Source organism: Balaenoptera acutorostrata, chromosome 6, assembly GCF_949987535.1.
Source record: "Balaenoptera acutorostrata chromosome 6, mBalAcu1.1, whole genome shotgun sequence".
In the NCBI taxonomy this organism is placed as follows: Eukaryota; Metazoa; Chordata; class Mammalia; order Artiodactyla; family Balaenopteridae; genus Balaenoptera; species Balaenoptera acutorostrata.
This window is the reverse complement of record NC_080069.1, coordinates 72,221,736-72,236,951: the sequence shown is the minus strand read 5'-3', so window position 1 is coordinate 72,236,951 and position 15,216 is coordinate 72,221,736. Positions and strand designations below refer to the sequence as shown.

At 42.7% G+C, this 15,216-nt stretch overlaps 1 protein-coding gene across 7 annotated transcripts in view; it reads left to right on the top strand.

Annotated features, from left to right (window-relative positions):
- SMARCA2 (SWI/SNF related, matrix associated, actin dependent regulator of chromatin, subfamily a, member 2) overlaps positions 1–15,216 on the top strand; it is a 182,846-nt gene that overhangs the window by 17,318 nt on the left and 150,312 nt on the right. For all 7 annotated transcript variants that reach the window (XM_028166516.2, XM_057548235.1, XM_057548233.1 and 4 more), the window contains 3 exons: positions 891–1,020; positions 7,293–7,682; positions 14,519–14,774. In XM_028166516.2, coding sequence (XP_028022317.2) covers positions 891–1,020; positions 7,293–7,682; positions 14,519–14,774 — 776 coding nt within the window. The remainder of the gene's footprint in view (positions 1–890; positions 1,021–7,292; positions 7,683–14,518; positions 14,775–15,216) is intronic.

Sequence of the window (15,216 nt, the reverse complement as noted above, 5' to 3'; positions counted from 1 at the left end):
ACTTTCTGGTTTCAACTTTTAAACTTTCCATGGTTCCTTCCCCTCTGATGAAAAAAAGTTACCAAAATATAGATCATCACAGACGTTTCAAAGAGTCTTCCTTCCTTCATTCAGACTTTGGACTAGCTTCAACCTACGGCAGGTTTCAGGACTTACTTAAGAGGGTATGGAATAATAGTTTATATTTGTCTACCTTCTGAACAGAACTTCATTTTTTTTTTTTTTAAAGGATATGGGACTGGTGCTTTAAAGCAGATGGTTCTGAGTTTACTTTTTTTTTTTAAAGTATTTATTATTTTATTTATTTTATGGCTATGTTGGGTCTTCGTTTCTGTGCGAGGGCTTTCTCTACTTGTGGCAAGTGGGGGCCACTCTTCATTGCGGCGCGCGGGCCTCTCACTATCGCGGCCTCTCTCGTTGTGGAGCACAGGCTCCAGACGTGCAGGCTCAGCAATTGTGGCTCACGGGCCCAGCCGCTCCGCGGCACGTGGGATCTTCCCAGGCCAGGGCTCGAACCCGTGTCCCCCGCATTGGCAGGCAGACTCTCAACCACTGCGCCACCAGGGAAGCCCCCAGAACTTCATTTTTATATTTGCAGGTTTTGACATGACCAAAAAAATTTCAACTGTTTAAAGCCTTAACTTTTGACTTCACAGGTAGTTTTGCTGATCCTATTGGTGTAGTCTTTTTTATTTTATTTTTTGTCCCATCTATGAAATCTACGTAAATGGTAATATATGTAAAATAAATGTCAAAATATATGACTATCATATGGGTAATAGATGATTGCGCCACAATTCTGAAGACTTTTTAGGAAGGGGTCTTAAAACACCAGATAGGAATATTATGCCTGAAAGAGACGTCTAACTGATACTCTGTAAATGTTTCAGCCCGTCGATGGTATGCACGACAAGGGGGTTGTGGACGATACCCATTGTGGATCCATGAAGGGCACCACTATGCGACCACCTCACCCAGGAATGGGCCCCCCCCAGAGTCCGATGGACCAACACAGCCAAGGTTTGTGGCTATGTACCTGATTTTGGCTCTATACCCCAGTCTTCCATCTTTCCAGAGAACGTGTTTAAGGAGGATGGAATCCAGCCGGTTTCTTTTTCCCTGTAGAAATCTCCCCTTATCCCCGCCAACACCACTTTATGGTCGATGTGGGCAATTTTCTTTGCAAAATCCTAGTAGTTTTACTGGCCACCGTGTGTCCAAGCACTCTGCAAAGTGCTTTGTGTACTTCATTGCAGAATCTTTACCCTGATCTTGTGAGATAAATGATATGACCCCAGTTTCGTAGATGGAGAGGCTAAAGCTCAGAGAATTTACTTTGTTTTCTTAAGTTTGCACATCCGGTAAGTGACAGGGCCAGAAGGAGACTCCAGGTCTGCCTCCCAGCAACAGCATAGATGTGAAGGTAAGATGAGCCACCCGTGTCCCTTGAATTGTACACTCCTACTTTGTAAGGTGGCTTTTTCTGGCAGTGGAATAGCCTGTCATTGCTGGTGGGTGGCTCTCTTAGTCTCTTAGGGCTGCCGTAACAAATTACCACAAGCTGGGTAGCTTAAAACAATATATTCTCTCAAAGTTCCGGAGGCCAGAAGTCTGAAATCAAGGTATTAGCAGGGCTGTGGTCTCTCTGAAGTTTTTAGGGAAGAATCCTTCTTTGCCTCTTTCTAGCTTCTGGTGGTTGCCAGCAATATTTGACATTCCTTGGCTTGTAGATCTGTCATTCCAATCTCTGTCTTGCTCTCCACATGACATTTTGCCTGTGTGTCTGTGTGTGTGTCCAGAGTTCCCTCTTCCTATAAGGACACCAGTCATTGGATTAGAGTCTACCCTATTCCAGTGTGACCTCCTCTTCACTTGATTACATCTGCAAAGATCCTATTTCCAAATAAGGTCACATTCACAGGTGCCAGGGGTTAGGGTTTCAACATTTCTTTGTAGAGGACACAGTTCAACCCACAGTAATGGCCAAATCAGTATATGGTAGATTTCTTTTCTCCTGGGTGCCTTTTCTCCTCATTATTGAAGGCATATTAAAGATACCTCAGGGGCTTCCCTGGTGGTGCAGTGGTTAAGAATCCGCCTGCCAAGGCAGGGGACACGGGTTTGAGCTCTGGTCCTAGAGGATCCCACATGCCGCGGAGCAACTAAGCCCGTGTGCCACAACTACTGAGCCTGCACTCTAGAGTCTGTGAGCCACAACTACTGAGCCCGCGAGCCACAACTAATGAGTCCACGCGCCCTGAGCCCGTGCTCCGCACCAAGAGAAGCCACTGCAATGAGAAGCCCGCGTACCGCAACGAAGAGTAGCTCCCGCTTGCCACAACTAGACAAAGCCGCGAGCAGCAACGGAGACCCAATGCAGCCAGATAAATAAATAAAATAATAAAGACACCTCAAAGTCTTTTGGATGCAATGTAACCTCTTTTCAGAATCATTATATGGACATTTCAACATGCCAAGGGCATGATTAATCCAGCACTAATTAATGTGTTGATATTCTAATTCAAAGTTTATGCTTTATGTGTTGTTGTATATACTTTTTTGTAATTTAATGTATGTGAGTTTTTTTCTCCATCCATGATCAGACATCCATCAACCCAAGGGAAGATTTTTGACTGTGAGGGTTTAGAGAAATGTATTTTCTTTTATTTTTTATTTTTTTATTTTTTTGGCTGTGTTGGGTCTTCATTGCCACGCATGGGCTTTCTCTAGTTGAGGTAAGCAGGGGCTACTCTTCTTGTGGTGCGTGGGCTTCTCATTGTCGTGGCTTCTCTTGCTGCAGAGCACAGGCTCTAGAGCGCAGGCTCAGTAGTTGTGGCGCACAGGCTTAGTTGCTCCCGGGCATGTGGGATCTTCCCGGGCCAGGGATCAAACCCATGTCTCCTGCATTGGCAGGCGGATTCTTAACCACTGAGCCACCAGGGAAGCCCTGTATTTGCTTTTAAATACATATATATATTTATATAAAAGCAAGTCATGGAGGCATAGGAGTGCATCTTTACTAATATTCGGGCAGGTTTTTGAAGATCCTGGACTCTGATCTGAATTTTGATGGCAGGCAGGCGTAAGTTTTGCAAATGACTTGTAAAATCTTGACCATGTTAGAAAAGCAGGCTGAATCATTGGGACTTCTTGAGGTACAGGAAGAAAAGAATTTGACCCATTCAGTGTTAAGAATGAATTAAGACGACACTTCCAGGTTTATCATTTAAATTCTAAAGAGCCAGGTGTGTTCACAGAGCTAATGTAGATCTCATTTTAATACCTGGGAGGTATAGATGAGTTATATTCAGTGATTCTCAGAGCTGGTGGTTGCTCTGTCTGCTCCTGGCTTTGCAGTACCTCTAGTAGTGGGGCCCTAGGAAGACTCCAAAGGAAAACACTTGAAATGCGTGAATTATAAGTGAGCATTTTTACTTTTATGTATCTTAAAACTTCTTTCATAGCTCAGTTCCTTCCTTCAACTTCTAAAATGATGATTTTTCCTGGAATCTCCAATACTTGGCACAATGTCTAGCACATAACTGGAAATTTAGTAAATTTTGTTCAAGTAGGTAGAGAAGTGAATTTATGTATTCAAAAGTCAACACTTTTAAATAGATCTTAATTTTTATATAATTTCAGTAAGTTATAATTACTTTGGAATGCAGAAGTCTGCATTAAGTTAAATGGATTCAGAACTAGCACGTAATATTTTTCACTAAAATAGTAAAGTGCCGTGTAAGCTGGGGAATTAGTTATTTAAAATATGTCTTTGAATAAAGTAGTATTGGTATAATGCAGTCTTATTCTATATAATTATCTAAAAAGAATTCAGACTCCATAATAGCATATATCTTTAAAAACCCCGTTGTAGGAAGCCATTTATAAACACACAGGTACAGAGAGGTGTGGTATTGATCGGAAAACTGCCAGCTTTAACTACCTAGCAACCTATTAGGTTATTTTAAGGTATTGGTTGAGAAGCAAAACCATTTCCCTCAATAAATACTGAATCGTGTACCTTATGGTCCCAATGATAACGTTGTTTATTTTTAGTCCATTGGCTAGAAAAAGCCTTTAAAGGCAAGTGAATAATATTTAATGTTTGTATGTGTGTGTGTGAAGAGAAAATTCATATAAAATTGACACTTAAAAATTCAAGTTTATTAAAAGGAGAGAGGTGATTGCCTCTCTCTGAGGCAAGGGGAAACTAGGGAGATAATGGCCCTTGAAGATGAGGGAAGGAAAACTGCCAGTTTTTGACTACTTTTTTTTTAAATGAGCAAATCAAACCAGATTTCAAAAAAGAGCAGATTCTGCATCAACACAGTCATCCTACAGACAAAGGTATTTCACTCTCAGGCAATTTCTTCACTGTTTTCTCAACTAAAGATAATTACGAAAATATGTTATGTTGTATCATTTAGATTCTGATTTTCCTGAAGTTTTATGGAATACTAGTCATGTCATTAAAAAAAAGAAATCTCTCTCTCTTTAGCTGAAACACTCATATTTTTAATGTCATACTGTGATAGAATGATTCTATTAACATCCCCTATAAATTCTAGGCAGCAAATTTTCCCACCCCCAGTTTCTTTTTCTTTCCACATTTGAGGGAGAATTTTGTTGTATTGATTAATTCTGGAAAATGATTTTTATTCCACTCTTAGTTTCTTAGCAAATGTGAGGTAAAGTGAATTATTGTACTTAATGTAACTGTCTCATCTTCGTAACTTTGCCCTGCCAGGAGTTCATAGCTGAAAAGAGTGATTTGATGAACAGCGTTACACAGTTGCATTTAGATTGGATTGTCTGATGTTTGGGTCTGTTGTATTAGGCATCCTGTGATTTATCACGGGTAAGCTATGATTGATGATGTCCTCAGGAAGGAGGATGGACCAGAAGGCAGGAGACATGACCCATTTTAACACCTGGTTGTATCCCTTCTACCATGAAAATGTCAGTAACTATAGTAGGAAGTTTTTCCTCCAGTGGTAGATGCAGGGTTGGTCAAAAAGGTGTCAGGAAGGTGCTTTCCTAATGAACAAACTACCATTTTGCACCAGCATTACAAATAGGAGGTGAATGTTAACCTCATTAAGAAGGAAGAATGTTAATGGTGAAGTTAAGTGTATGTTATCGATATTCTCTAAATGTTTATTGTTACAAATAACAACATCCTGGGATTTAAATTTCTGCTTGTCTTGCAGGCTGATTTCAGGGGCATTTTCTTGGCTAACTTTTATGACCAACTAGAATCCTAATGGCTGCGTGATTTTTGTGCTCCCTTATAGAGTAGGGATTTGGGGAATGAGTTAGCAGTTTTTCCATTTCTCTTCAGGGCAGGATTACTCGAATGGAATTCTACAACTCACCAATTGATAGAACAAAACCTACTCTTGTCTTAGAGGATCAGGCTAAATTTGTTTCCCTCTCCAAATGGTAATTTGAGGTAAAAGTAACTGTATCCTTTATTTTCTCTAGTCGTGTGGATGGTGATGATGAGTCCCCAGGCAGTATGGGTCAGATATTCTTGGGCCTCTGTGATTCCACGTAGATGCATAGAGCTGTCTTGGCTCAAATTTGACAAGGGTTCAAACACACAGCAGATGCCTAATAAACACCTATGTGATGACCTTTAAAATAGGTGTGATGCAGGTGCATTTATTAAAGGCAAAGACCTTTAATCTAATATTTTGCTTGTGTCTTAGGACACCTTTGAGTTGATGAATTAGCACTCAGTTTGAATTGAAGATAACCTTTTGGATTACAGTAGGCCACTCTGTCCGCTCCTTCCTCTTGGATTTCCCTTCAGCAATGCTCAGTCGTGTGTTTTTCTAGGGATTCTTTGTCCGGGCTATACAGTTCATCTCTTGAAATAAGTTCCTTGAAATTTTTGTGCATTTTGACTTTTCTTTCTTAAGTATTCTTCAATTTCCCATTTAGATCTCTTGTAACCGGAGCAGATTACTCTCATTTTTATATTGTATCGTAAATGGTTCTAGAAGATTTTTGAAACTTTCAAGCCTTTAATTTATGTTTATAAAACCAAGTTAATATTAGACCATGGAAAGAGCATACGCCTTGGAATCAAACAAACCTTGGTTTGCATCTTGGAGCTACCAAGATCTGATTGTGTGACCTGGGGTAACTCGCTAGCTCGCTGAGCCTCCCTTTCCTCATTTTAAAAAATGAGGTGACAGTACATATCTTCTGGGGATGTGGCGAGGACCGTAGGAAACATGTATACTCCACTCACTTCCCTCTAATTCTTCTTACCATTTCTGTGCTCCCACCAGCCTTATATCCACTGGCCAGACTACCATCTCACCTTCAGTCTACTTAAGTCCACCTTACTCACACATGGCAAAGTCCCTGGGGACTAATGATCCCCAGAGTCATAACCAGTGACCAGTGACCAGTGATGGAGTGTAAATACCCCAGCTCCTTCCCTGGGATAATTTGGAGGCAAGTTATGTGCCTTTTATCCCAGAACTTGTGCATGAGATTAATCTTCAGGTACCCACTACAGCAGCTGGCTTAATCATGCACCCATTACTGGCTGCCATCCCTTCCGCATAGCACCTTTCCACACCCCTGCTAGTGCCCCTGCGCCTTCCAGATAAATCAGCTCCGCTCAATCCTTCCGTCAGTCTCTGTTTCCAGGGAGAACTCAGCTAAAATAGTATGTACAATGCCTTGCTTAGTGCCTACAACAGTGGAGGCCCTCAATCATGGCAAATTATTCATAAAGTGCATTATAATAAACCAAGTAATATCCCCATGAGAGACTCATTCCCCACTGCGACAGAGCAGACACCTTCAGGTTCTGTTCTCCAGGTCGGGCTACTTTTAACGTATAATACTGTCCCCTGGTGCCCTTCCTTTAGGTGTACGACAGCCACTACCAGTTTACTTTCTAGGACACATATGGCTGTCCGTCACTTGAGATGTGATTAGTCCCAGTGGAGACAGCGTCGTAACTGAATAGAAAGAAAAGAACGTAAAATCTCCCTTTAATAATTGTTATATTTTGAAATGATAATATTTGGGGTATGTCGATTTAAATTTTATATTATTAAAATTACTTTTGCCTGTTTCTTTAAATTATGTATACATTTGATATATGTAAGTTTTAAGTTATATAAAATCCCATAATTATTAAGTTACCTATGCTTTCGATGTCTGTCCGTCAGTGGTGTTCTGGAAAATTATCAAAACGTTCGGGAATGCTTCTCCTTCAGGGTTGCGGGGGGCAGCCTGTGACCTCTCCTTTTTGTGTTTCATTCTAGGCTACATGTCGCCGCACCCGTCTCCGCTGGGAGCCCCCGAGCACGTCTCCAGCCCTATATCGGGAAGTGGCCCAACCGCACCTCAGATGCCACCAAGCCAGCCGGGGACCCTCATCCCAGGCGACCCGCAGGCGATGAGCCAGCCCAGCAGGGGGCCCTCGCCTTTCAGTCCCGTCCAGCTGCATCAGCTGCGAGCTCAGATTTTAGCTTACAAAATGCTGGCCCGGGGCCAGCCCCTCCCCGAAACGCTGCAGCTCGCGGTCCAGGGGAAAAGGACGTTGCCGGGCATGCAGCAGCAGCAGGCGGCACCTCAGCCCCAGCCGCCGCCGCAGCCGCAGCCGCCGCCGCCGCCGCAGCAGCAGACCCTAGTCAACTACAGCAGGCCATCTGGTAGGTTCATAGGCAACCAAATGAATAACGTGATGGTCCGACTCGGACGAGAAGGACTGCTAACTGCACAGAAGTGCTGGGCTGGTGCTATCAGCCCAGGGCTGACGTCGCCTTCTCTTGCACCTCCCCGGCTCCCTTGTCTTTGCTTCACTTAGTTGGCCACGCTTCTTGGTCTCCTCTGCCTACGTCCTAGAGCAGTGCTTCTTAAACTTTGCAGACTCTGGCGCAAGCTGTGGCTATAAGTAAAAAGCCCCGTGATTTCGCATTCTCTTTCAAGCGGTGCGAGGTTTGTCGGAAGCCCGTCTATGCACACCCCAGGTTAGGAACCCCTACACCCCGTGCGTTCCGTTGCCAACACGCACGTCTCGAATCTGCTCTCCTTGAGCTATTTCGTGTCTGTTTATTTATTTATTTATTTACATCTGTCCCTTTTTGTGAAAAGCATCTGGGGAGGCTTCCAAAGAAGCATACCTGCGGTAAAGGAATTATCAAGTAGAAAATCAGAGACAAAGGGAAGTAGAAATCAAAGTCAGGGAGGCTGGCAATGTGGGGGGCTACAGGAGCTCTCAGGGCTGCTGCATCTGAGCTTCCAAGGTGACTCGAGTTTCCTGGCAGTCAGGAAAGGAGACAGGGTCAGGTGCCTGATACTCACCACTCGGAAGGAAGTTGCTTACCACTTTCTTAGTGGACTCAGAGTCTTTTCTAGCATGAGAGTATAAAGTAGCTTTCCCAGGTGGGAACTTTTTTAAAAATTATTGTTATTATTATTGTAAGGGGCACTGCATGGTAGAGGCATTGGTAACATTTGTTCATAACAAAGAGAGTAACAGAATCCACATGGCCTATTTCCCATGTGCGCTGGCATCAGATCTGAAGCTATGACATTATATAATGGGTTGAGATGAGGTAGTCCTTTGTACGACCTTCTGGTGGTCTGGCTTGATCCCACTGATAGAATTCAGAGCTCCAAGGGGCTCTAGGATGATCTTCCATGAATGTTGTTTTCTCTGGGAAGGTTTTGGTTAGCAGCTAGATAAGCACAGAGTTTATGGTTCTATTCTACCACAGCTTTGAATTCCAGAGAATTTGAATCTTAGGGAATTTGAATTCCAGGGTGCTTCCTTGTCATTGACACCCTTTCCTGTGAATGGTTCCCTCTCATTTGGGCAGGCCCTGACAGCTGATCATTGCAACTAGTTTGGGATATTGGTCTTCTTCTTAGGTTTTGGGACTTAGACAAAGGGAAAGAGTTCAGATTATTATTATTTTTTTAATTATTCTACCTTCTGAGTTTGTAAATGTTTCTTTTCTGGTAGAGGAAACTCTTAAGAGTTGCCTACTAGAAGGATAAACTCATCTTGTTAATTGTAGATGGAGCCTTAAGGAATGGTTTTTTAAAGAGCAAGTAAGTATCGCGGCATCTCTAGGTTTCGGTGTGTTAACCACAGTGCTCTGGTCGGTGGAGGATCCCATGGGACCAAAAATCAGAGACGGAAAATGTTGTACAGGAAGACCACGCATAAAATGGTAGTTTGAACACTCAGTGTGTTTAAAACTGCAAAAACTAGCTCTCAGGAATGCAGCCAGAGAGAAGCAAAAAATGCATGTATGTCTATGCATGTGTGTAGCTTGTGCTTACTGAGTGCCTGCTAGCTTACCTTGTACTCCACGCTCAGTAATAAGTACCTTGCATGTGTGACACATCTGGGGTATGGAGAGTCAGGATTCAATGCCAGCAGTCTGACTGGAGAGCCCATGGCCTTACCCCCGTCCCCATCCTGGCTCCTTCATGACCAAAAGGCTCATGACAAGGGAAAGGCTCTGTCCCAAGCTCTGTGTACCAAGTGCAGGCATTTCACTGCTGTGCACAGGAAGGAAAAGGATCTCTGCTCCTTACTGAGAGCCTTTTTATTCATACTCTAGACACAGTGTCAGCAACATTGGTGACCTTGATATCCTGCATCTCAGTATATGAGGAGCATTAACTAAAGGAGTTCCCAGTAGAGGCTGAATGGTCACAGTCAGACTGTTGGTAGTTTAAGGTGGAAGGAGCGAAATCTGCGCCTCCCAAAAGGTAATCGTGAGGGACCGTGTCACACAGGCACACTTCCCCGTGCATCGCAGCTTGTCCTGGGGTATCCCCTCGTCATGGACCTCAGCGAGGCTTGTTATTTTTAAAAATGACCTACGCACAACAGGAAAAGTTTCCAGGGTATTGTTCAAGAAGGCAGCAAGCTAAATGATTCGTTTGAGAAACCCTTTCAGCCAAAGTCAGCATAATGAGATCAGATGACGTAGTAAAACTTAAAGGATGGATTTTCAGTTATCCAGACACTTGTATATAACAAATACTTCACATCCTAACCGACACAATCCTGGGTGCATTTTCTGGATCCTTTCCAGAGAAGAGGGCTCCATTTTTTTTTTTTTTTTTTTTTTACCCAATGCATGCATCTTCCCTCACCAGGGTCCTGTCATTAGGGGGAACTCGTTTTGTTACTCACTGCTCGTGTCTTTTGTATTTCCAGCAGTCAGACTTCATTAGAAATGAAAATATTTGGGCAGATACTGCCAGAGTGGGCAAAGAGGCTATGGATAAAGGAGGAAAGAGGATACTTTCTTCAAATAGAGCAGACTCATTCCTGCCACTGGGAGGGACGTTACATTGCTGATCTTGTCCCCAAATCTCAGATTTCACAGGGAGATGATGACCTTACTTGACAAAGACACTATTTTTTTTTGCATTGGTATTTCAGACAAGTCCAAGTAAGACAAAAGAAAAAGGTTTTTTAAGTTAATATTACTTGTATTAATTGTTTATCCCCCTCCTTTTCTTAAATAAAGCAATATGATTGCTTATAAATACCTCTGCTAATATTTCAGGAAAAAATCAATTTAAGTATGTCAGCTTCTCTGGTGGTAGCTGTGCTTCCATTTTTCTTTTGTCCCATTTGCCAGTGTCATTCATGTGTGAAGAGAATCTTTTTGGCTGGGGTGATCTGCCTCAAACCTACTCCAAAGTTATCATTCACCAAAAGTGCCACCACCAGAGAATTACAGTTTGACTGGCAGAAGTGTGCACTGAACAAATAAATAACTCTGGTCCTTGCCTGCTATGGGCTCCACTCAAATCGAACCCAGCATTTTTCTTTTAATTTTGATTCATTTTTCTTTTTAGAGACTAAAGCAAAATTCAAAATAGGAACTGAAAAGTTTTGGGGTTTTTTGCAGTGGGTAGGGAAGCCTTCATGGTAGAAAGTGAGAGATGTATTGCTAATTTTTTTTCAGTGCTTGTCCCTCTCCTGCTTCCCCCTCTCCTTTTCTTAGTTATCTAAAATTTCTTTGTATGCTTCATTTAAGCATCATTGTTACATTTATTTTTTTCAACCTCTGGAAACCTCTTAAATCCTTGTCGAATGCACAGACTGTTATTTGCATAAACATCCTTCTCTGTAGAAGGTAAAGTGGGAACTCTGTACAGAAATTCTGTACATGTGAGACTTAGGTAATTTAATAAGTTTGTTTACCTGTTTCTTAAATTCAGGCATCTAATAAAGATCCCTTCCCCCCCGCCCCCCACTTAGCTGCAGTGGGACACCCCTCAGGAGAGTCAGGGCGTATAGCTACCTTGACTTCTAAAGTGAGGACTGACGGGAAAACAGACACATTTTGTACCTCTGACAATTAAGCCTAACTTGTTTATATTGGCGAGGGAATAGGAGATAAGCTAAAGAATGTAATTTGTCCTCCATCTGAAGATACCAGGGCCGTGAGTTCTTATCATTTTGCGGACCATGAGTGTCTGTTGTCGAGATGCTTTCTGTTGATACAGAGAAAATCCATTCAGGCAACTCAGCACCCGAAGGACAGGCAGAACACCTCATGGTTAGGTAGTTGTGTTCTGGGCATGTCTAATTGCAGCAAGCTGCATTCAGTCCCCAAGCCTCTGTAAAGAGAAGTTTTTATATAATCTGTTGGAGGGAGGAGAAAGTAGACCCAGGCAGTAAATGAACCTGCAGTTTTTAGTTAGAAAGGAGTTTGCTTGTGACTGATGGGGGAATTAGCAGGAAGCACATGGCAAGCCGACTTATCTGAGTGTTTGTGCTGAGTTGTATTGAACTGTGGAAACATTTTGAAGTTTGCTCTAGAAGAGTGCACTTCCAAATTTGCCGGCTAATACAGTACCAAATTTCCTTGAAAGCCTTTCTTTTGCTGTGGGTGGAGGTTTTCTGAAAAGCTGAGTGATTAAACTAGGCTTCTTTACCTTGGTGTCCTTGGTGGCAGTAAAAATGACCAGAACTGAGGGTTGGGCACATAGCCACATTGTCTCATTGAATCCTCACTACCACCCTGTGAGGTGAGTACTGTACTGTTATTATCCCCATTGTACTGACGAGGAGACTGAGGCACCAGGGGCTGAGTAACTTGCTGAGGCTCACACAACCCGTAGGTGAAACTTATCAGTTATTTTGGAAAGAGACAAGGTGCACCTTGTATCTTTTGGAGTTGTAGTCCTTTTGGAGTTGGAGATTTGAATATCTAAGTCCACGTTTGGGTCTCTCTGGCTTCTCAATTTTAAGGGTCCTTCAACCATATAAGGATGTCTCTGTATTAATGGATTAAAGAAGCCTAGCTGTGTATGCATCCGATCTAGTTCACAGTCATGGGCTGAAAATGGCTAGATTTGGAACCAGGGATATCAGACATGCTCTGGATACCTCCCTTTGATCGTATGGTTTTAAAAATAGTGACTTGAATATACCTCGAGGAGTTGGCATACACTTCTACATAAGTGTTTACAAGCCATGATGCTAAAGAAGAAAACGCCCAGAGTAAGTGAAATGTGTACACTATTGCACTGGTATGGCTTTTATTGGTGACTTATTTAAACTTTGAAAGGAGGAAAAACACTTTGAGAACTGAATTTAGGGTAATTAGTATGATATTAATCTTATCAGTAAGACCCGGATTTTCTTTTTATTAAAGGGCTTCAGTGTATTAAATCTATTATTTGGTATGCTCATACCAATTCTTCAAATATTTTTAACTACCAGTTTCTTGAGCTTATTAGGGAAATTCATAGAATCACAGAGAATTAAAGTAATTGTTAGAAATCTCTATCTCCTCTCTTTTGGCTCAAGCAACCCAGATAAAAAATACCTACCCTGTTTTAAAGACCTCGAGGGAAAATATAATCAAAAATGTCCCTCCATATCTCATTCCAATGCTTAACAACCTTAAGACTTAATGTTTAGAAATTGGTTTCTTACATATGGATGAAAGAAACTAAATCTGAAATATTATGAAAAGCTATGCATTATGTAAAAGACCTCCCATTCAGAAAAAAAATCAGAATGTACTTAGCTGAAAAGAATCTATTTATTATAATAGTACATCTACAGTGCCTAAAACAGAAAAAACAGAAATGCATTTTTCCCTCCAGAACTTTTCATCAATCCTATAGCAAGGGCTACAGATTACCTCAAGAAGTCTTAACTAGCCCTAGGTCTTTGGGAAAGTTTTACCTAATTTCAGAAGGAAGTGAACAAAAGACCAACAACACTACACACACACATGCACACAGACACATATACTCACGCTTACACACACTGTAGTTTCCTAAGCACTTTCTTCTAACTCTTCCCATTCCTCCTGTCAGAATGTTTGCTATCCTTGCATTGTCATTTAAGCCCACTTTTAACTGGTGTTTGCTGGAAATTGAATAAATGTGTCTACTTTTTCATAATGTATGTCTTTGTATGGTTAATTATTAAGTCGCTCTGAAGTGTAGAGATGATTAGTTTTGTTACCATTTAATAATTTTAATACTTCTCCGGAAAGATATAGAAAACACTTGGAAGAATGCCCATGAGAGGTTTTAACATTTGCTTACTGAGATTTTTTTTTTTTTTAATTTACTAACCCCTCTGGTAGCATCACTAATTTTATTTATAACTTTGAAGTAAGTAAAAATTCACCTAAGAGGAGAGATGGAACAATTCTTATTTTAGGTCCAGACCTAGCATTCAATTTAAACTCCTGAACTTTAATGTGGGAAATTGCTTTAAATTAGCTTAAGTGCATTTTGATAAGCTTAATGATTACGTATCCCTTTATTCTGATAACATGAGAAAAATGCTCTCTTGAGTCTTAATATTTGCTAAGTTTTCTTAGGTGGAATGAGCAGATTCTTTTTTTCCCCTGCACTGAATGTTTTCAGAAATATTTTCTAATATGTAGTAAAAAATTAAAGTTCCCTAGATGCACTGATGAAGCCTGAAATACAGTTTATAGGTCATTAAGGGAAAATGCGTGCCCCTTTTAGCTCATGTCAGAGGACCGGCAAGGTGCTGCCTGTATTTGTAAAGTGTGGGTTCTAACAGCAGGGCTCTTCCACGCTGGGATGGAGGGGGCTTGTGGTGTAGTTTGCGAAACGTGATTTTGGGACCACACCCAAATTGCATCCGACTGGTGGGTGACTCCCTTGCTTTTTCAGAACCCTGAATGCACCTGGAATTATTTTTAAAAACCCGCTGTAGACCTACACTAAAAGCTGGCTGTCCATTCCTTAATCAGTTTATTACCTAAGAGTCATTTTTGGGCCATTTCCCTTTGGGATAGATGCCAGCTTCTTTTTTTTTTTTTTTCTTTTTCCTTTCTTTTTCCCCTTTCCTTTCCCCTCTCGCCTTCCTCATCTTCCTCCCTTCCCTCCTGTTTTCTTCTCGTGAGACCTTTACTTGTCCCCATCGCCAGGCTCCCAGGGGGCAGCGGGCAGGCCGGGTATGGGCACGGGGTGCCTTTCCTCCCGAGCTGCCCATGTCGCTCTTGTCCCGCAGGCCCGGGACCGGAGCTGAGTGGCCCGAGCCCCCCGCAGAAGCTGCCGGTGCCCGCGCCCAGCGGCCGGCCCTCGCCCGCGCCCCCTGCAGCAGCGCCGCCGCCCGCGACCGCCGTGCCCGGGCCCTCGGTGCCGCAGCCAGCCCCGGGGCAGCCCTCGCCCATCCTGCAGCTGCAGCAGAAGCAGAGCCGGATCAGCCCCGTCCAGAAACCGCAGGGCCTGGACCCCGTGGAGATTCTGCAGGAGCGGGAGTACAGGTAATGCACCTGCCCCCGGGGGTAAGATGCTGTGTTCTGGCAGGTACCACCCAGCCTAGGGGGTCCGGTGTCTCCAGGTGTTGTGGTCATTCTTTTCTATGGGGCCAGGGAAAGGCCTAAGGGAAATTGCAGAGGCCAAGACTCAGGCTTGAGAATGATTTTAGAACAAAGTCTCAAGAGAAGAGTTTCTTTGCCACTGGGGTGGGGGGTAAGGACCCTCTTCTGGGGGTTCTAGGTTCCCAGGACTGTGCTTTTCACTCATTCAGTCAGAAAACTTTTATCCACCCCTATGATATGCCAAGATCAAAAGTCCAGCCCAGAATTCCTAAAGATCCAAGAAAGCCATCAGCCCACACTTAGATTATGCAGTTTCCTTCTGGTTTATCAGTTTGTCCTTGAATGGTGACTGTGAGCGGCTCAGATGTTGAGTGTTCTGTTGGCC